Genomic DNA, 22,779 nt, shown 5'->3' on the forward strand with positions numbered 1-22,779 from the left:
TTGACTCGACTCAATCGAATTCTCAACCCTAAATGAAACAAGTGTTTCTAACAAGTGTTCAAATAAACATGTCAAACATTACGTAATATGGACGAATAAATTATTATAAAGTAATAAGAAAAAATACAAGAATGTACAAATTTACGTGAAAATTCTAAAAGAAAAAACCAAATATATATATATATATATATATATATATATATATATATATATATATATATATATATATATATATATATATATTAGAGTCGACGACAAATTACAAGACGACATTGCGAAGGTACATGTAATCCTAATTGCATAATGGATGCTCCACATCCAGCATATATCCCCATTTTTGTTCGTAATTTATTCCTTTATCAAAGTAGGTTTGATTACTTAGGTTCATTCAGTAAACTCGATTTTAATCGAATTAAGCTCGCCTCTAACCGGCAATGCAGAAGAAGCTATTATAGGTTTGAGTGTACTTAAACTCTTAAAGATCTGTTATTTGCAGTGAACAAAAGAAGAAACTAACTTAACAAGTTTCTTGGTCACTTTGTAATTCTACCTCAGAAACTCCCAAATTCAGATCATCAGAATTCAAAGTACCATCGAACATGTAACATGACTGTGTGCAACTAGCAAATGGCTAACCGAGGTCTACGATAAAAATATGCCTGAAATATTCTTTCTAAATCTAACGTGTCCTAATGTGGTCTGGTCTTATATATCCACCAGAAGCCATGAGTCAAATGTACAAAGACACATGAAACTTTCGATGTGTGACCTGCAAGAGAACCGGTCTAGGCAACTCCAAAACAATGCAGTAGTACCATGCATGTTTTTATCCATTCAGAAGATTATCAGGTATCGACAATGTATTACCAGATGATACTTGTTTAAGGTTTTCAAAACATAAAGAGATTGAAGAGGCAACCTTGGGCTCCATTCCTCATCAAGGATCAGTTCACAATCCCAGAAAGAATCAGACATTCAAGTGGCCAAACAAGCAATAACCAACAAATCAAATGAGCAGTGTATATAAGTTTAGAATATAAACTTAGAATATAGGAGACATTCATGAATGCAGAATTTAGGCCATTCACTCAAGTCCATCAAATATCTAAAACTATAAAGCATGCAATCAAACTAAAAATCAAGCCATTTCTGGTAATAAGCACAGGTGTTAGGAGAGATTATTCCATCAGGGGTACAACGACTTATCTGCGGACAAACTCCACAAGGAATGGAAGCCAATGCGCCAAGCTTGGGTTCTCCTCCATAACCTCTCTTACCAATGCATTTATAACAAACTTTCCCGACCGGAATCGAAGCAAACTCCCCGGTTCCTGTACTTTTCACCTCCATAACTTCGTTATCCAGAACCAAAGCCTTAACAATTTCTTCGACCTGTTGTTTCGTCAACTCGATTTGACAAACATTGCTCCTCTTAATAGCATCTGCAATCCCTTCCAAAGTAGCAACTTTCACAGCATAAATCTTCCTCCAACACTGCTCTTTCAAGACGTTTATGAACTCCGTATCGAGGCTGCCTTCGACGTACCATGCCCCACCGGTTATTTCACTGGAAGGCTCGAATTCCACAGACATGTAATGCTTCCTACCCCGATTTTGGATGATTTTCACTTCTTTTACCAGACTCTTAGATACAAGTGACTTAATACATTTGGTGATTATGTTTTCGGCAATATTAATTTCTCGTTTAAGGTCCCATTGCGACACACCCATGTCTTTTTTGCTTCGGATAACATCATGAACAGTCTTTTCATGTTCTGTTACGCCGGGATCGGCAGCTGGACCCGGACGTTTCCTTTTCGCGCTCATTCTAATATATATAGGGAAAAGAAGAAGAGATTAATTGAATATTGAATTACCAGTTTCATAACAGTCGAAACTTATTTTATATTAAACGGCGCTGCCCGCCACCGCTAAAGACCTCGGTAGCGGCGGATCCCGGCCGCAAATAGCAGTGGAATGGAGCAATAAAGGTCTACTATTTCCCTAAACCGACACCACTTAAAAAACCAGAGGGATAGTATGAGATGAGAGTGGGCAACAAACGGTATGAATTAACATTCAATTTGAGTTTAGGGTTTCAGAAAATTACCTTACTTTCGTGGTCTGACGGAAGCTTGAAGGCAAGACTTGGATTACGAGGCCGTTCAGAGGGATGGTGAGCCGTTTGTCTGGCGGCAGGGATCGTGTCAAGAGAGAAGTGAGGTGGTTCTGGAGAATTTTGAAGGGGAATTTTGGCTTTCGATTAATAAAATAATATTTTAATAAAAATAATTTAGAAATTTATAGAAAAAAATTTCGATAAAAATATAATTAGACATGATCTCTATATGGGATAGAAAATAGAGATAGATGTATTTATTTTTATTTTTATTTTTATTTCTTTAATTTTATGAGTACATGAACCTTGTATATATATAAGGATGATATATATTTTCTAATAATTATAATACATATGAAGAGTTAAGTCATTTGACATTTCATATTCTCAATTTATTAAAGATTACTAAAAATCACATTAACGAATAGGAGTAATAATGACATCCACATAATATATTCATCACACTCCCCCTTAGATGTCTATTATCTAATTGTTTCTCGTTAAAACTTTACTAGGAAAAATCGAGAGAGATAAAAATCTAGTAAAAAAATACATAATTATACGCTTGACGTGCTGCCTCATTAAGAAAAACTTACTTGAAAAATCCAGGGGGATAAAATCAAGGTTAAAGGAAAAAGAGTACAACACGCATTTACTCCTCCTAATAGATACATCACTTGAAATCTCTAAGGTGACGCATTCCAATGTAGTGTACTAACTTCTAAAACACAGTTGTTAGAAGTGTCTTAGTGAATAAATCTATCAAATTCCCATTTGAACTGATCTAATTAACCTTTATCTCCTTAAGCTTCTAAAGGTCATAAGTGAAGAAGAATTTAGGTGCAATGTATTTTGTTATATCACATTTGCTATATCCACTCTCAAGTTGTTCAATGCATGCTATATTATCTTCAAACAAGACATTAGTAACTTTTTTCCAGATGATAAACAACTGTTATTCCGTATGCACCGAATCATAAATCTTAGTTATACACATTCACGACTAGCTTAATAGATTGCTAAGATTTCTACATGATTAGAAGAAATTGTTGCAATTATTTGCTTCATGGAGCGCCAAGAGATTATTGTACCACCATATGTAAAAACATATTCAGTCAGTGATTTACCATTATGAGAATCTAACATAAATCGTACATCTGCAAAACCAATCAACTTTGTTTTGGATTTATTATAGAAAAATAGAGAATAAACTTTGGATACATGGATGATTAACTCTACCCACAATAATATTTTAAATTTAATCATTAAACTTTAAATATAGATTTTTTTTAATCATCATGTCATCATTTCTTTAACTCCGTGATTATATGATATTTTTATGGGTTACTGTTGCATCTATAGTACACACAATTTATCAATTTTATTCTTATTGTCTTTTCCATCAATTAAGTTGTTTAAGGTGTTCATCTTAATTCTTAAAGTCCGTTCTGAATAACAGAATTGTTAGTCTTTTGCGTTTTTCAACACCAGAAAATTCTAGATCACCTAATATTATTGATGTGAGTTGATGATGATGTGACATGTATTAAAAAAATAAATAATAAAATATTTACTAAATACAACGATTAAAAAAATCTCCAAAAATTTTATGTAATTCCTTAATCTCACTGAAATAAATAATGAATTTTTGAGAATTTATTTTAATCATTATGTTTAATAAATATTTTAACCTAATCATTTAGTCAATAGACGTAAATGCTTCACAGTTTTGTTGTCAAAACAGTTAACGAACTTCGAGGACTAGAATGAATACCCTTAACAATTTTAAGGGCAAAAGTAATTAGTAAGAAAATGAATAAAGCAAAGAAGAATCAATCATATTCAAGAATTTCACCATCATACTAGTTGTACAAAATAACTAAAATCGTTTCTTCAATAATTTTTAGCACAACTCTAGCTTGTTGCATCACAGACATGGTTTCCAGGCTGCGCTGCACCTTTTCTCCTTGGCTTCTGGCATTAAACAGTTAGGCTCTTTTGACTCGGTGGAAGATATTGATGATTGAATGTTAACCTCAACCCAACAACATACACTATACAATCAATAAATAGGGTTGACAATGCCACAGGTAGGCCGTTGATCCGTCGTTTGTCAGCCTTCTGAACATTTTTACATTTGCATCACAAAGCAAATTCACTTTCTAAGGCATAAATTCATCAAAGAAGAAGAAGCAGAATAAAGAGATACAAACTAGTGATCGAATGCGTATTGCACGTATTCTTCTCAACATCCAAATTCCAGCAACATTTCAGAACACAACCAGGAAGTAACTCATATTGCAAACCAAAACATTTATCAGCTTGAAGCCTATCTTTGGTCTTGGATCTTGCCATGCAACTTTGAAAAGAAAATAAAGCTCCACCTAGGCCCTGGTACGTGAACATCCGGCAAGGTGACTGTCATCCTCTTCAACTTTGAAAAGCAAATAGAGCTCCACCTAGGCCCCGGCATGTGAACATCAGCATGGTGACCCTCATCCTCATCTTAATGCCATGTCCTTAACAATTATTAAACTCAGCATGTCCCTCCCCGTAGTACTACCATGGGAATGGCCTTTCCCCGTTATCAGAGATTTTAGTAGAGCAACAAAACCATATCCCCAAAGAACCTTCAATCCATTTGACAATATATAATCCTATGGATTCAGCAGTCACTCTAGAAAGAGACTGATTTCTTCATAGGCAATTACTGCTAAAAATGATTATCACTAACATTGCACAACCAACCTCTGAACAAAGGCCAGAAATTTGATTCTCCTTATTTTTAATCTTATTCTTCTTTGCACTCTACCACTATTCTCTAGTGCAATGTAGACGAAGGTAATCAATCATATACGAACCAAGCCACATAAACAAAAGTACAAGGATAATGCCAGACATTTTGATTAGAAGTAGATGGCTTTCTAACAAAGCTTCCGAAACAACAACGTATACACGATATTGGATAAGTTAACAATCAAGGCTCAAATCCTGATCAACTTATTCCAGGACTAACATCACTTAGAAGCAATATAATAACCTGCTTCACTCAGACAATACAACAATAACAGCATCTAAAGTGAGACAAACCCAGATATGCTATCGCGATGCATTAATAACGGACATATCCAAGGATGCAAAGCATCCGAAGACAATTTTTGACCTTTTTCCCCCTTGTAAGCAGGCATTGCCTAAACTGAACCTATTGCGAAACAACTTAAATGGGCAGATAAGCTTAATCAGAGAAGGGATCCAGAAAATTCGGTTTTGAGGCATAGGATAAACATAAACAACGAGCTTCATGAAAATTGAAAATACATACAAGGAAGAAGAGAAAACTACAATGGAATGCAAACAAACTGCTTGAGTACAAATAAACAGGCTATTCGCTTCCTAAATCATCTCTACAAAGATTTGACATAATGGTTCCATAAACATCAGACTAAACATACCACCAAAAAACAAACAGTTTTACAGAGATTGTTGGAATCTCACCAATGGGTCAATTAGGAATACCATGAGCGCTATGCTGAAGCTGCAACTTGGGTACATTAGCAGCAGAAACAGAATACGACCCATTGTTTCCCTTTTCATGAATACGAGAAGGAAGAGTTAAAGTATTCGTTTTTGCTCTAGATTTGGGAGTGCTTAAAAGCGACGATTTATGTCTATCATTGTCCTTACGGGCCAACAAGCCGAGTTTCTCGAGAGACTCTTTGGTTCTCTTCTTCGCCAAAGTAGTCTCTTTGACTCTCCGTTCAGCCTCCATTTTAGCAACGGTGGCAGCTTTGGTCATGGAGACGGCAGCAATCTTAGCAGCGGCCTGAAGCGCTTTGGCAGTTTCCTTGTCGATAACCCTCGTTTTCGCCGACAGGTAGTTGCCGTTGCCGTTGTCGTTGTCGTCGTCGTCCGGGATGGATCCTCCGGCGTTGACTTGGGTTTCTTGCTGGTGAGATTGAAGAAGGAGAAATTAGGGTTGGAGCAAAGGGGACAAGTGAAGGATTGGGAGATGGAGGAGGAGGAGGAGGAGCAGGAGAGGTGGGAAACGGAAGGGCATTTGAGGCAGATGAGGCGTTGGTAAGGCGGAGGGGGCTCGTTGAAGACTTGGAGGCAAATGGGGCAGAAAAGGCCCTGGTGGTTCTTGAGGACGCAGTTGGTGCAGAGGCGTCGGTAACTAGCCCTGTGGCGGAGGTTGTGGAGGAAGAACCGCTCCGGGATGCCGCAACCGCCGCATTCGGAGAGCTGATCCCGCTTCATGGCCGGCTATGGAGGGAGAATGGAGGGAAGATGTAAGAGTATGTGCGGTGGGGGCTCCTTGAGTAGGCTATGGAGTGTGGCTGTCGGGGAAGACCCGACTTAATTGTGTTGTCACAGTACACAACAGTTACGGTACAAAATTCAGAGGAGAGGATGAAGACCGAAAATTATTGGGTTGAACTTAGAAAAGGCTTAATTTTAAAATAAGTGCCCAAACTATACCACATTTCATGAATAAATGCCTAAACTATTTTTTTTGAATGATCTCGATGTCTATCGTTACCAACGATACCACTTTAAGTGTCCGAACTATCAATGATATGAATTTCATTCATTAAATAACACGTTTCATTATCTGGTAATTTTAAAAATTTTATTTATAATTAAAAAAATTAAAATTATACATTTTTAAAATAAAAATACAAAATAAAATAAAATAACCCCAAAACTTTAAAAATCTTAATTTCAACCCCTAACCCACGTCGATTGCCACCCTTTTCCATCGACAAAGTTCCACCTGACATCACCTCCCTCGACGACCAAACCCCTCTGAAATCGTGACCAATAGACAACTAATCGACTTTTTATACATTGTAAACTCTATGATGAAAATCGCGATGTCAAATGATTCCAACAACTAATTGACGCAAATTATGGTGGTATATGACTAGGAGGATTGCAGGGACCACGTCGATAGCGGAGGTCGTGGTCTGAAAGGGAGATATCGATAGGTTAGGGTTAGGATAAAGAGATTTTAAGGATTTTGGTTTTTTTGTAATTTAAGATAAATTAGGGGTTTTTTTTATAAGTATAATAATACTTTTAAAATTTTAAAAAAAATAAATTTCAAAATCACCAGATTGTAACATGTGTCACTTAGAGAAAATTAACGTTGTTGACGGCTCATATACCTAAAGTGATAACATTTGTAATGTTAGACACTAAGATCATTCAAAAAATAGTTTAGGCACCTATTCATGAAAAATGTTATAGTTTGGGCACTTATTTTATATTTAAGCCTTTAGAAAAACTAGTTTTTAATATTTGGATAAACTACACATTTAGTACCTAAACTATCAATTTTGATTCATCTTAGTACCTAAACTTTTAATTTTTTCAAAATTATACCTAAAGTTTAGTTGTTTCATTTTAATATATGCCGTTAAAAACTTTAATTTTTGTTTCATTTTATTACCTTCATTCAAAATTTAAAGTTAAATTTTGCCGAAAAAATGAAAGTTTTGGGTACTAAAATGAACAAAAACTAATAGTTTAGATACAAAACGCGTTAAGTTTTTAACAGTAGATATTAAAATGAAATGAGAACTAAACGTTAGGTATAGTTTTGAAGAAAAAAAAACTAAAAGTTTAAGTATTAAAACAGGCCAAAACTGATAGTTTAGGTACTAAATGCATAGTTTACCATTAGTTTTTTTGAAAATTTTATATTTTATAATAATTCTTTTATATATTTGAATGAATAAAAAATCAATATTTTAATCTGAACATAATGCATTTTGTACTATAAATTAAACATAAAAATAAGACATAACTTATGAAATAATTAGTTAAATACATTTGTATGAATCAATAATTTCTTTTCTTATATTAGAGATTTTACCATTCATATCATTATTTAATATTACTATAGGTCTCGTAAGTGCTCTAGAGATTATTATAAACTTTAGGCAAAAGAGCATAGTAGGTTTCTGTACTTTAAAAAAGATAATGTAACCCTCGTATTATTTTTTCTTTTAATGTAGTCCTCCAACTCATAAAATAAATTTAATATAATATTTTTATTAACGTTTTTCGTCAATAATTGTTAGGATACTGACATGACAATTTACTGTACTAACGTGACAGTCCACAGTGCAGATGTGACATTCTATAGTGGTTGATAATGTTGTAAATGACATGATATATGGACTAAATTGGTAACTCAAACATTACAGATAGATTGTCACGTCAACACCGTAAATTGACATGTCAACGCCGTAACAGTAAATAACAAAAAAAATATTGATAAAAAAATCACATTCGATTTATTTTCCGAATTGAAAATCGCATTAAAAAAATATCAATACGAGAGTCACTTTAATTCTCTCCCCCCCAAAAGTACATAAATCTCTCATTCCTTTTCAATTAAACATGGCTAAGAGTTTAAGTAGTCCTCATCATTTTAGCGCCACTTATATCATGAGGAGAGAGAACAAATAATTTTATATCTTATTAATGAAATCCACAAATAAAAGTTGAATCATTATCGTTGTTGATTTCTTAAATGGACATGTAATATATATTCCTCCATTACTTCATTTTTTATAGATAAAATAATTACTTAAAATTATTCTTTTATCAAAATAATAATCTATTTTAAGTTAAACTAAGGATGGTTAGGATATCTAAACTCAACAGGTTTTGACCTAATTTGACCTGACCCGACTCTATAAGAGCGGGTTTTTCTTCTTTTTTTTTTTTGAAAATTTCAGAGTTCTAAACGATAATAGGTAGGTTCGAGATGGGATAAGACTGGATTTAAGACGAAAAATCATTGACTCTACCCGATTATATATATATATATATATATATATATATATATATATATATATATATATATATTTTAAATATTTTTATTTTTATAATATTAAAATATATTATTTTAATAATATAAAAAATAATAAAGGATTATAAATATAAAATACATTATTTTAATTATTTTAAAATATTAATATAATCTGGTCTGGTCGGGATTTTAGTTTAAAAATCAAAACATGTTCGAGACGGGAGAAGAGCTAAAAATTATCAAGACAGAACCGAGCATAAGCGATGATTTTGGGGTCAGATTTGTGGCGGCCAAAAAACCAACCAACCAACCCACCCCTAACCTAAACTATTCTAATTTTTTTGTCTAAGTTCTAAAAAAGCATACACGTGACATTAATTAAAAAAATACTTTAAATACATAAATAATTTTTTTTAATAATTTAGATACTTATTTTGACTAAAAAAATAACTTTAGATATTTATTTTGATAAAAAAAATACTAAATGAAAATAAAAGTATACTTTAATTACTTATATATAACTTAATTGTTATATAAGCCTTAATGAATTCACCACAGTCGATTGTTCTTTCTCTGCATAAATCATGTGTAATTTTACAGAGTCAAGCCTTGCAGATTTAATCTGCAGAAAGGAAGATTGAATCAAGAGCTGTTGAGTTTGCAATCGTCCCATTTATTTAAAGCAACTTCATTCCTGTTACAGAAAAATCAACGGTCAATTGCTTCAAAAATTCAGACGTCGATGCTCGTCTCTATAACCGCAACCTCGAATGTAAATCTCGTATTACATTCCTTCGTCGTACCAAATAACCGGCAGACGAAAACTGACAACTTCTTCCGATTCCGGGAAAATGGATCTTCCTCAATCTGCTACCAGAAATGGATCTACCTCTCCAAGATCAGCAACCAGAGGTTCTATATTAGTTTCGCCCTCGTCTTCACCGGCAAAGTGTGTTGGGAACGGAAGCGTTGAAACATCGGGATTCTTGTAAACGGAATCCTTTATGAAAACAAAGTTACCTTCAGCACCTGGGACCTGTAAACAATAACGCACTCACTTGACAATGCTGCTACTGAAAAACTATACAGAATGCAACAAACTGGATATTAAGACTACTGATGCGATGTAATAGGCCCAACGATTGCTTTCAACGATGAAGTTACCAGTTCAGATAAACATAACTGCTTCGGTGTCTTTGAAAAAGATCAATGAAGAGCCAATGAAGTGATAGGAAACAAATCAATCAAACCAACGTGATTGAATAGAGATTCCACAAGTAATATATTATTGTCATTCAAAAATACGAAAGCTCAAACAACATGAAGGAGCCCATACATGCATACGAAATACATAATCACTGATCCAATCATCTTTGCACATATTCTTATCATGCTTAAGAAGTTATCATCATCTTCCATCGACATCAAGGCAATAAATCGTAGACGAGGCAAAACAAAGAACCTCTAAAATAGAAATTATTCAGATGCTCCAAGAAGGAATGTTAACAGTTAGTAATTGAGCCTTTTGCCCAGGAGGCTCAAGTACAATGCTACTCCCTATTGTTTAGCCCAAGGTATACTGGTATATGTATGCAAAAGAGGGGTGGTTACACTAAAATAATGCTAAAATACGAATGCTACACATTCTCCAGAATAATCAAGTATTCTGGAATACATTTAAGGTATTGCAAATTAAAAACTAGCAATACAAACCTTTCCAGGAGCATCCCTCTGGCCAGTAGAACCGATACTCCGATGTGATAATGATGCACCATGAGATGCCGGCATTCCTTTAAACCCCCACCTTTTCATTCCACCCTGGTCAAGTAAAGAAACAAGACAATTGATTTGTGTTTAGAACATGAGAAAAAATTCGCTCGATGCCTGAATTAACATCACTGGATTTAAAAGTGACTGTCAACAACACAATCAAGTCTCACTAATAAGCTTTCAAAAAAAAAAAAAAGTCTCACTAATAAAATTTGCAATACTATAAATAGTTATAAAAGCATCTGAACTGCCATTGCTAGCTCAATTAATCTCTCCCTACACATATAGTTCCAAGGGAAAAAAAACCTGTTAAAAACAACTGGAATACAGAATATATGCATCATTTAAGTCCTAACAACATATAAAATGAACTTCGATGAAAGCATAAAAGGAAAATTGATCGAAGCAATTAACTGAATCACCTGAAAACCTTTCCCTCTAGAAGTTCCAGAGACATCTACATATTGGCCTGCAACAAAATGGCGAACACCAAGGGAAGTACCAACAGGAAGAAGAGCATATTCTTCAGTGACAGGGAACTCCTTCAATTTCCTCTTCAAATCAACACCTTGAGCTCTGAAATGACCCATTTCAGGCTTCGTCAAATGTTTAGGCCTTTTGTGGCCGCAACCAATCTAAAGCAACGCCATATATCAAAGCACTTGAAGTGATTGTTTACCCACGATTCCATTAACATGACTGACCAGTAAAGCTAAAAATAGGGTGAACAGAATTCAACTCGGAGAATCGATCTTTTCTACTCCAAAATATTTCCAGTTATAATTTTATAAACTGCTTGAAAAAATATCAAATTCAAGTTGTTTTATAAAATAGAAATCAAATAAAGTGAAATTTTTAATAGTTAGTGGATTAATTTTTAAATTTGAGTTGATTCTATCAAATTTTTATGATATATGTATATCATATATAAAAATATATGTATTGCATACGGTTATAGAATAAATTTTAAATTAGAATTAAATAATATCTGATGATAAATATTTATTATTAAATTTTAAAAAAACTCAAATAATTTGACTATAATTTTATAAATTCAAAACGAAAAATTTGAAGAAAAAATTTCGAATATAACTATCAACTCGAATAAATCAAAAAGTTTTAACTACTCTATCACCTCTAGCTAAATAAATGGAATGAAATTACCTGAAGTGCAAAGATTCCTTCTTTCTCAACAGTCTTGACCTGAGTGACGATATTGTCATCAGCCCAGAGAATAGTAATGGGTAACCTAGCACCCCATTTGTCCCAAAGAGCAGTCATGCCGCACTTGACGGCAATGATCCCGGTTCGCTTGGAGTTTGGGGTCATAATAGAAGGGGTGGCCGTAATGATGCGTGTGGGTTGTTGATGGACGATCTGGGAGCCATCCAGTAAAGCATCGGAGCTGAAGAATCTTCCAGTTAAGAGATGAAAAGGGACGGGATTTGGGGAGATGACGTGGTGGTGGAGACGAGAAATGAGGCCTCTGGTCGATAAGGCCGCCATGGTTGTTAGTTCAATACACTGAGATAATACCGACTAATGATCCAGTTTATTACTAGTTATAGATTAGGGTTTCGGTGTAGCAGAGGGAGAGGGAGTCCACCATTGATGATTGAAGCGTTGAGAAATGGTCGAATAGAAGGAACACAGATCAAACAACAGAAATGAAATGTAGGGTTTTTCTATTTGGGGGAAAAAGGCGGGGTTTTTTATTTGAACAGAGTGGTGGGGGAATTTGGGCTAAATTCAAGTCCGACCCCTTTTTGAAACGTCCTTTTTGAATGAGAACGTTGACATAAATGGTGGAGATTCATGAATTTAAATTTGTAAGATTAAGTTTGAATTTTTTCACCGTCACTTTCGGTGGACAATCTATAAAACTCTATATAAATCTTAATTGAGTCTTAAGTATGTCATGACCTTTAACTGGGCTACTACCACTGACATAAATTTAAATGTACTAAAAAAAGTTAATATATAAGTAAAGTTTATATAAATATATTTATTTTAAATATTATGTCTTTTATTTAGAATTTAAGATTTAGAATTTTATATTTTAAAGTTCAAATAGATAGGATTGTGTAAATTTTTACATGTATATAATTTTTTTTCTATTTGTATTTTCACGCATTTAAAATTTTATCTTTTTGTATAGGAGTGATCAAAGTGATAAAAAGTAGTATACGTATGTTTATCCTAAGTTATTTAAACTTTAGTAGTTTATTTTAGGGATGATAACAAGTTTGATTGAGTTAGATTTTTGGTTAATCCGACTCGATTCATAAAATATGTATTTTCCACATGGACTCAACTTGATATGACTCTATTCAAAAAGTATATATCATCAATTCGATCCAATCTGATTTGACCCAAAAATAAGTATCCTCTACTGACTCCGATTTCGACCTATAATTTTAGAGTGTAAATTCGACCCAACCTAATCTGATCCAGTATAAAATAATGACTTAATTAAAAATAATAATAATTTTAAAGAAAAATACATTATTATCTTCTGGTCAAGTTAGAGTTTTTTACCCTCCACTCGAATTCGACCAAACCTCATTTCCTTAAAAAAAATTGACCCTAACCCGATTTTTTATAAAAAAAAAATCAATCTTATCAAATTAAATTGAAATGTCTATTTTAAATTAAATTTTTCATCCCTATTATATTATATAAGTATGCATGAATTTATCTAGATTTGAAACATGTATGTATAATGTCTACGTTTTCATTGTTCGGAAACAAATTGGTGTATTGTAAATATATATAATATTTAAATTAATTGTATTGTACATCCTCAAATTATAATCCTTGATTCAAAATAGTGCATAAATTTTTTAACATTTCAATTTCATCCCTAAATTATATTTTTCATTTTAAATTAATTCTCAAACTTTTGAATGTTCTAAATTCATGCTCAAACTAAAACCACCATTCTATATTGATCCCAAATTTTGAGTATTTCAATTTCATCTCCAAAATTTTGAATGGTTTTGAAGAACGTTATTGGAACACTAAATTACAATGCAGGTCATAGTTTCGAGATGAATTTATAATGTTTAGAAATTTAAAGATTATTTTAGAATAAGAGTCACAATTTGAAGATAAAACATAGATAACGATTATCTCTCGAAAGTTCTAGATTGAAAGTTCTTACAAATCTAGGAATTTAAACAATGAACAAGCATTTAAACATGAAAAATATTAATATATCAATATTTTTAATTTTTAATTTAATTATCTATTATTAAAAGAATAATATTAATATGTTACGTTTTAATTTTAATTTAATTATCTATTGTTAAAATTAATAATAATATTAATTTATCAATAGTTTTAGTTTTTAATTTAATTATCTATTGAAAATTAACAATAATATTAATATATTATTAAAAAATAGAGAAAATATTATATGTGAATTTGATAAAAATAATATTTTCCTTACCCCATTAAATTTGTCCCTTTTATATTTTAAAATTATCCAATTTAAATTACCCATTTGAAAAAAAAAATCAACAAATTAAACCCATTTCTCTTTTTACCTTAGTTTTCCAATAAAATAAAATTTTACTTTTAACTGAAACTCTTTTTACCTTTTTCTAGTTTCCTAACAAAGCAAAAATTATTATTAAAAGAAAGGTACAAAATTAAAGCGCAAGCCAGCAGGTTTAGTTTATACATCAGGTCTTAATAGTCCTTCAACTTCATGCCATTGCAACTCAGAGCTCCTCATCCCGCGCACGCCCTCCGCCGTTGACATAACTATCTTTCATTTCTTGCGAGTTCTGCTTCGCCGATTCGTAGCTCGATGCTATCGACTCCTTCCACGCCTCCATGGTCTCTCCGGCTTTGTTTTTGGCCGCATCATAGCCTTCTTTTGCTTTCTCCTTCGCCCATGACAGACTCTCCTCCGTCTGAGCCTTCCTCTTCTCGGCCTCATCCGCCGCCTTCTCCTTCGCTTCTTCTACCCTCCGATCAGCCCTTTCCTTGGCTTCGTTCTTCATCTCGCTGGTTGTATCCGCTATGTCCTTGGCTTTCTCCTTCGCCGTGTTTATTCCCTCTTTAGCTTTACTTGTAGCTGCGTTCGCATTTTCTTTTGCGGCGTTTGTTAAGTCACTGGCCTTTACCTTTGAGGCACTCATGGTGTCCTCGGTTGTCTTGTAGGCCGAATCTTTCATGTCCTTTGCCTTCCCTGCACTGTATTCACCAGCTCCTGCCCAATATCAAACAAATCGATAAACTGATATACGCCGTATAACAATCAATCGTATCGTAATATTACATTATAATATTATAATATATTATTGTAACATATATATTGTAACGTCTGCAACATTTACAAGTCGACACCAATTGACGGCGATTTAGTAGTGTACCTGAGGTTATGTCATATAACTTGTCCTTGGCCTTGGTGGCAGTGTCTGCAGCTGAATCAGAGGCTTTCTTAACAGAATCCTTAGCATTGTCGTCTTGCTTGAACCCAAGACCTTCGGATATCTTGTCTTTAGCCCATCCTGTCCACGACTCGGTCGACTCCTTGGCTTCTTTTCCGATATTCGATGCTTTATCGGTGGCCTTTTGTGTCCTGCTCTTCAGCTCATCCTTGGCTTGTTGTGTTTGCCTGTTGATCTCATCCGTGGCCTCCTCCGTCTTGGCTTTCATCTTCGAGTAGTCTTTAGCATCATCGTCCGTCGACGGCGTGTGGCCGACGCTCGTGCATCTGACGAAAGTGGTGGCGATTAGGACTGTGAACAGAATGAGAAACCAAACCGGAACTCCCTTGGAAGCCATTGATATAAAATGTGGTTAAAAGTAAAGCAACAGATTATACTTGTTTCAGAGATGGAAAAAGAAGAAGATGACGATGATGGAGTTGGACCATTGGGGTAGTGAATTTAAAGGAGGCGAAGGGGGGGCGGTTGCCATGCAACGTGGCTAACCGGGAGACGTGTGGAGTTGCCACGTGTCGACATTAGGCATTCCACGCGTCAGTTTCCGGTGTTGAGGGTGAAAATCGGTACTTTTCTGTGTCTAAGGAGCTAAGTTGAGAACCGGGTCGAAAAATCCAAAAGTAGGGATGTAAAAAAATATGAACCCGACGGATAAAATCGAAAATTGAATTAAACGGAGACGGGAAAAAATTGTTTATGTTAAATGGGATAAGGAAAAATCGTTTATGTTAAATGGGGACGGGTTTATTAATCCCCGCCCCGATTACCTGGCTCGATAAATATTATAAATAATTATTATATATATATATATATATAATAATATTAATAAATTTAATTTAAATTAAAAATATATATATAATATTTATATATTTAATTTAAATATATATACCCGGCCCGATACTCGACCCAATACCCGTTTATGCTAAACGGGGATACCCGTTTCCCCGCGGTTTTCCCTGATTACCCGATGAGGATCCCCGTTTAAATCCCAGTGATTTTTTAAGCGGGGACGGGTACGATTTTTTTAAACGGGGACGAAGATGGGGGACCAATACCCGGCCCGACCCCGACTCGTTGCCATCCCTATCCAGAAGGCAGTATTTTTGAATAAAGAACCGGGTCGGATTCGGGTCCAGTAACATAGTTGAAGTTTCCAGTTCTAATTTGGCACCCACTGATTTCGTTACATTCTATTTAGTAATTTTCTTCTTTCTAAATTATAATTTGTTAAGATAATATAACTAAATTATATGAATTTAGATCACCAACGACTGTAACAGGATAATGAGTGTTTATTGTCAAATAGTTGAGAGTATTTAAAATAAATACTACTTTATAATTATTTTAGCTTAATCAAAAAATATCTATATATATATGAATTTAAAATTATTAAATTAAAAAATTAATGAATTAGTCGAATGGTTAAATATGTTTATAATATCTCATTTTGTATGAGTTTAAATCCTAACATTTATCTTAAAAATATAATGTCTCTCTATTTAATGAAAAAACATTAAATTAAAAATATAATATATTAGGAATTACAAACCCAATTTGATTTAACAAATAAAATATTAAACCAACAACAAAATTAAATTTATTATTTATGCATAATATAGGAATTAAAATCTAAATTTGGTTTAATATGAATAATAGATTATGTTTGAGCTAGAATCAAAATATCGAAACTTTGAAAATATGTATAGATTATAAGTGATTAAATTAAAATGTACATCCAATATTTAAACAATTTAGCATTAGATACAAACAATGATCGTTAGAGATTTCAAGTTTAAATACGATATTTATATGGATTTTAATATTCATTATTAAACAATTGAGAATGTTTCGAAGAGTATTTGACTGGTGGTCATAAATTCCTCATTCCATTTGGACTCCATGGATTAACTAGTACAAAAACTACACAATAAATTACAACTTTTACACCTAAGCTAAGCAGATTGGTCGCATTTACTTTTGTTGTGGCCAAGCTTTTTGCACTTGCTTCACTGAAATGGTCTCTTAACAGATTGCTTGGATTTATCTGCGTATTTTCTTTCCTTTGGCCGTCCGGTGGGACGGGTTATGCCAGGGGGATGCACAAGCACTTCCGACGGTTCTTGTTCCGAACACCCGTCTAAGAATGGAATCGGGTTTGTCGATTCAGAATACGTAATTTTAAATGCCTCGGTCGTAAAGTATTTGTAGCAATAATCATACACATCCTTGCCAACGTGCTCGATCGCTGCAGCAGCATGCAAACACGGTAAGCCATTTAGCTGCCGTTCCCTGCAACTACATGTTGAAAGCATGCACCGAAAGTGCATTTAGCAAGGTTGAAAAAAAAAATGAAATTTTCAACAATGGTATGCACCAAATATAAAATGTCAAAATTAGGTGCAACAATGGTTGAAAATTAAATGGGCAAATTACAAACTTTAGTCATTAAACTTTTAAGGTATTTTCAAGATTAGTCCTTAAAGCTTTTACTATAAATACCCTAGCTCATTTAACTTCAATACCATCCCAAAGCATTCTAGCTTTCTTCCAATACTAGAGAGAATTCAGAGAGTTTCTCGAGAGTTGTTTTCTCTTTTTTATCAAGAGAGAATTATCATTGTTTTCTCCTTGGTAGATCGAGAGAAGTTATAATTCCTATTTTCTCATAGTGAAATTCTTCTATCGTTACCCGTGGTTTTTACCCTATATTATTCAGGGGTTTTCCACGTAAATTTTGTGTCTCTTTTATCTTCATTTTTATTTTCTCAAATTATCAGTTGCGATTTTGCTCTATCCGATAGCCGTCTTCCGCAACAATTGGTATCAGATCCAGATTTGAGTGTGTAATATCTACTTATTTGTCTTTGTGGTTGCCACCAAAAGGTGGATCCTCCAACATAAGAAAATAAGAAGGTATTACCCATTCTTTGAGGTTCTAGAGAACTAATTACGATAGTGAAATAGTGGGAGCTATCAATAATAGAAGCTATGGCAACAAAATTTGATATTGAAAAGTTCAATGGGAGAAATTTCTCACTGTGGAAATTGAAGATGAAGGTCATCCTGAGGAAAGACGGGTGTCTAGCGGCTATCAATGAAAGGCCGATGGATTTCGTAGATGACAACAAATGGAACGAGATGGACGGAAATGTTATGGCAAACTTTCATCTAGCATTAGCAGATGAAGTATTGTCAAGCATCGAGGAGAAGAAGACAGCTAAGGAGATATGAGATCATCTCACCAAATTGTACGAGGCCACATCGTTGCATAATAAAATTTTCCTTAAGAGGAAATTGTACACTCTTCGGATGTCAGAATCTACTTTAGTGACGGAGCACTTAAACACATTGAACACTTTATTTTCTCAGCTTACATCCTTAAGCTGTAAAATAGTAGAACAAGAACGTGTTGAACTTCTACTTCAAAGTCTACCGGATTCGTATGATCAACTCATCATCAACTTGACAAACAATAATGTCACCAGTCTAGTCTTCGATGACGTTGCAGCTGCTGTTCTACAAGAAGAAAATCGGCGCAAGAAAAGGAAGACAGACAAGTAAATCTGTAACAAGCAGAAGCGTTGACAACGACGAGAGGGAGATCAACAGAACGTGGCCAAAGCAGCAGTCACAAACATTGTAGATCAAAGTCGAGGAGCAAGAAGAATTTAAAGTGCTACAACTGTGGAAAGAAGGGTCACTTGAAGAAGGATTGTTGGAGTCTAAATAAAAACTCCAATCCACAAGGCAATACCACAAACACTTCAGATGATGGAGATGCACTATGCGGTGAAGCGTCAACCACTGTGGAAGGAAGAAAAAGATTTGCAGATATATGGCTCATTAATTCAGGAGCAACATATCACATGACCTCAAGAAGAGAATGGTTCCATCAGTATGAACCTGTCTCAGGAGGATCTGTGTATAGTTGCAATGATCATGCCTTAGAGATCATTGGCGTGGGAACCATCAAATTGAAGATGTATGATGGAACAATTAAAGTTGTTCGAGATGTGCGGCACGTGAAAGGCCTAAAGAAAAATTTATTATCCTACGGATTGTTGGATAATAATGCAAGCAAGATTGAAACACGGAAAGGAATCATGAAGGTGTTCCGTGGAGCGCTTGTGGTGCTGAAAAGCGAAAAGATAGCAGCAAACTTGTACATGCTGAAGGGAGAGACTTTGCTAGAAGCAGAAGCCTCTGTTGCCTCATGTAGTTCAGATTCTACAATGCTATGGCATCAGAAACTTGGACACATGTAAGAACAAGGAATGAAAGTCCTTGTAGAGCAAAAGCTACTTCCTGGCTTAACAAAGATATCACTTCCTTTGTGTGAGCATTGTATAACAAGTAAGCAGCACCGATTGAAATTCAACACGTCAAATTCTAGAGGCAAAAATGTTCTAGAATTTGTTCATTCTGACGTATGGCAAGCACCAGTTACATCCCTAGGTGGAGCAAAATACTTTGTCTTATTTATTGATGATTATTCTAGGAGATGTTGAGTGTATCCTATTAAGAAGAAGTCAGATGTGTTTTCAACTTTCAAAATCTTCAAAGCGCGGGTGGAACTTGATTCTGGAAATAAGATCAAGTGTTTCAGAACAGATAATGGAGGAGAATACACAAGCGAAGAATTTGATGACTTTTGTAGGAAAGAAGGCATCAAAAGACAGTTCACAGTGGCAAACACTCATCAACAAAATGGAGTGGCAGGGCGGATGAACAGAACCTTGTTAGAAAGAACAAGAGCAATGTTGAGGGATGCAGGTCTATAGAAAAATCATTCTGGGTAGAAGCAGTCAATACCGCATGTTATTTGGTGAATCGAGCTCCATCAACTGCAATAGAGCTGAAGACACCAATGGAGATGTGGACTGGTAAACCAGCTGATTATTCAAACCTCCATATATTTGGAAGTATTGTGCACGTGATGTACAACTCCCAAGAAATCTCAAAGCTGGATCCAAAATCCAGGAAATGTAAATTCTTAGGGTATGCTGATGGAGTCAAGGGGTATCGCTTGTGGGATCCCACTGCCCGCAAAGTGATCATCAGCAGGGATGTTATCTTTGTAGAGGATAAACTACAAAGAAAAGAAGACGATGATAGCACTGAAAAGTCAGAGACTACACAGATAAATGTGGAAAAGGAGTTTGAACAAGGAGATTCTTCTGAAGCAGAACCAACACATGATGAACAAGAACCAGAGAGTTCTGAAGCACCAACAACTCGTCAATCAGATCGTGTGAGAAGACGTCCCAATTGGCACTCAGATTATGTTATAGAAGGTAATATTGCATACTGCCTTTTAACAGAGGACAGTGAGCCATCAACATACCAGGAGGCAATAAACAACTCAGATGCTTCACTGTGGATGATGGCGATGCAAGAAGAAATTGAAGTCCTTCATAAAAATAATACATGGGACCTTGTGCCACTACCATAAGGAAGTAAGCCAATTGGTAACAAATTGATCTTCAAAATCAAGCGAAATGGTGACGATCAAGTTGAGAGGTATCGTGCAAGACTGGTGGTCAAAGGATATGCTCAAAAAGAATGTATTGATTTCAATGAAATATTTTCTCCTGTGGTTCGACTAACAACAATTCGAGTAGTTTTGGCAATGTGTGCTACATTGGACTTACATCTAAAGCAGCTAGATGTTAAAATAACTTTTCTTCATGGAAATCTTGAAGAAGAAATTTATATGCTCCAGCCTGAAGGTTTTGAAGAAAAAGAAAAGAAGAACTTGGTTTGCAGGTTGAACAAATCTCTGTACGGTCTAAAGCAGGCACCGAGGTGTTGGTATAAGAGATTTGATTCTTTCATTATGTTCCTTGGATACAACAGACTTAATGCAGACCCTTGTGCTTATTTCAAGAGGTCTGGTGATAGCAATTTTGTTATTTTGCTGTTGTATATGGATGACATTTTGGTTGCAGGACCCAACAAAGATCATATTGAAGAATTGAAGGCAAAACTGGCTAGGGAATTTGAAATGAAGGACTTGGGATCAGCAAACAAGATTCTAGGGATGCAAATTCACCGAGACATAAGTAATAGGAAGATTTGGCTTTCACAAAAGAATTACTTGAAGAAGATCTTGTCACGATTCAACATGCAAGATTGTAAGCCAATTTCTACCCCTCTTCCTATTAACTTCAAATTATCCTCCAGTATGAGTCCTAGCAGTGAAGAAGAGAGGATGGAGATGTCTCGAGTACCGTATGCATCAGCAGTGGGAAGTTTAATGTTTGCTATGATATGCATAATACCAGACATTACACAAGCAGTGGGAGTGGTTAGTCGGTACATGGCGAATCCAGGCAAAGAGCATTGGAATATTGTAAAGAGGATCCTCAGATACATCAAAGGGACCTCAAATATTGCATTATGTTACGGAGGATCAAACTTACTAATCAATGGTTATGTAGATTCTGACTATGCATGGGATTTGGATAAAAGCAAATCTACTACATGATATGTGTTCAAAATTGCTGGTAGAGCTGTAAGCTGGGTTTCAAAATTGCAGTCAGTTGTGGCTACGTCCACAATAGAGGCAGAATATGTAGCAGCTACACAAGCCAGTAAAGAAGCAATTTAGTTGAAGATGCTATTGGAGGAGCTTGGGCACAATCAAGAGTATGTCCCTCTGTTTTGTGACAGTCAAAGCGCCTTGCATCTAGCAAGGAATCCAGCATTTCATTCAAGGACAAAGCACATACGAGTTCAGTACCATTTCATTCGTGAAAAGGTAGAAGAAGAAACGGTAGATGTGCAGAAGATCCATACCAAAGACAACATAGCAGATTTCATGACGAAGGCAATCAATGCTGATAAATTTACCTGGTGTCGATCCTCTTGTGGACTGTCAGAGACATAAGCAACATGATGGTACAAGGTAGAAATAATGGTGTGAAGATATGATTGTGCCAATCAAATCTTCAAGTGGGAGATTGTTGAAAGCATGCACCGAAAGTGCATTTAGCAAGGTTTAAAAAAAATGAAATTTTCAACAATGGTAGGCACCAAATATAAAATGTCAAAATTAGGTGCAACAATGGTTGAAAACTAAATGGGCAAATTACAAACTTTAGTCATTAAACTTTTAGGGTATTTTCAAGATTAGTCCTTAAAGCTTCTACTATAAATACCCTAGCTCATTTAGCTTCAAAACCATCCCAAAGCATTCTAGCTTTCTTCCAATACTGGAGAGAATTCAGAGAGTTTCTCGAGAGTTGTTTTCTCCTTTTTATCAAGAGAGAATTATCATTGTTTTCTCCTTGGTAGATCGAGAGAAGTTGTAATTCCTATTTTCTCATAGTGAAATTCTTCTACCGTTACCCGTGGTTTTTACCCTATATTAATCAGGGGTTTTCCACGTAAATTTTGTGTCTCTTTTATCTTCATTTTTATTTTCTCAAATTATCAGTTGCGATTTTGCTCTATCCGATAGTCGTCTTCCGTAACATTACACTCCCAATTTTCAAGGCTTACAACATGCATTACATCCAAAGTATCACGAACCTTGAAACAACTACCTGGTGAAAGTACTACTTCAAGAGAACGTGAATCGACAAGGCTTTGTCGGAGGTTTTCCTCTG

General features: G+C 34.8%; 4 protein-coding genes across 4 annotated transcripts; all 4 read right to left on the minus strand.

Annotated features, from left to right (window-relative positions):
- Nucleotides 1-995: 995 nt before the first annotated feature.
- On the minus strand, nucleotides 996-2,250 carry LOC120219484 (DNA-directed RNA polymerase III subunit RPC6-like). The gene is made up of 2 exons (XM_039216307.1): nucleotides 2,111-2,250; nucleotides 996-1,828 (listed from the first exon to the last, which is right to left on the minus strand). The coding sequence occupies exon 2, from the start codon at nucleotides 1,825-1,827 to the stop codon at nucleotides 1,132-1,134; it is 696 nt and encodes a 231-aa protein (XP_039072238.1). The 5' UTR covers nucleotide 1,828; nucleotides 2,111-2,250; the 3' UTR covers nucleotides 996-1,131.
- Nucleotides 2,251-5,212: 2,962 nt separating this feature from the next.
- Nucleotides 5,213-6,471, minus strand: LOC120219494. Its single transcript, XM_039216316.1, has one exon. It carries the CDS (start codon nucleotides 6,374-6,376, stop codon nucleotides 5,912-5,914), a length of 465 nt encoding a protein of 154 aa, XP_039072247.1. The 5' UTR covers nucleotides 6,377-6,471; the 3' UTR covers nucleotides 5,213-5,911.
- Nucleotides 6,472-10,585: 4,114 nt separating this feature from the next.
- On the minus strand, nucleotides 10,586-12,337 carry LOC120219503 (50S ribosomal protein L3-2, mitochondrial-like). Its single transcript, XM_039216327.1, has 3 exons — nucleotides 11,877-12,337; nucleotides 11,135-11,347; nucleotides 10,586-10,760 (listed from the first exon to the last, which is right to left on the minus strand). The coding sequence occupies exons 1-3, from the start codon at nucleotides 12,216-12,218 to the stop codon at nucleotides 10,635-10,637; spliced, it is 681 nt and encodes a 226-aa protein (XP_039072258.1). The 5' UTR covers nucleotides 12,219-12,337; the 3' UTR covers nucleotides 10,586-10,634.
- A 2,097-nt stretch (nucleotides 12,338-14,434) lies between these two features.
- On the minus strand, nucleotides 14,435-15,509 carry LOC120219514 (late embryogenesis abundant protein D-29-like). Its single transcript, XM_039216332.1, has 2 exons — nucleotides 15,095-15,509; nucleotides 14,435-14,931 (listed from the first exon to the last, which is right to left on the minus strand). Exons 1-2 carry the CDS (start codon nucleotides 15,507-15,509, stop codon nucleotides 14,438-14,440), a joined length of 909 nt encoding a protein of 302 aa, XP_039072263.1. The 3' UTR covers nucleotides 14,435-14,437.
- Between the last annotated feature and the right edge of the window lie 7,270 nt (nucleotides 15,510-22,779).

This window comes from Hibiscus syriacus, unplaced genomic scaffold (assembly GCF_006381635.1).
Source record: "Hibiscus syriacus cultivar Baekdansim isolate YM2019G1 unplaced genomic scaffold, ASM638163v2 tig00000778_pilon, whole genome shotgun sequence".
Taxonomy (NCBI): domain Eukaryota; kingdom Viridiplantae; phylum Streptophyta; class Magnoliopsida; order Malvales; family Malvaceae; genus Hibiscus; species Hibiscus syriacus.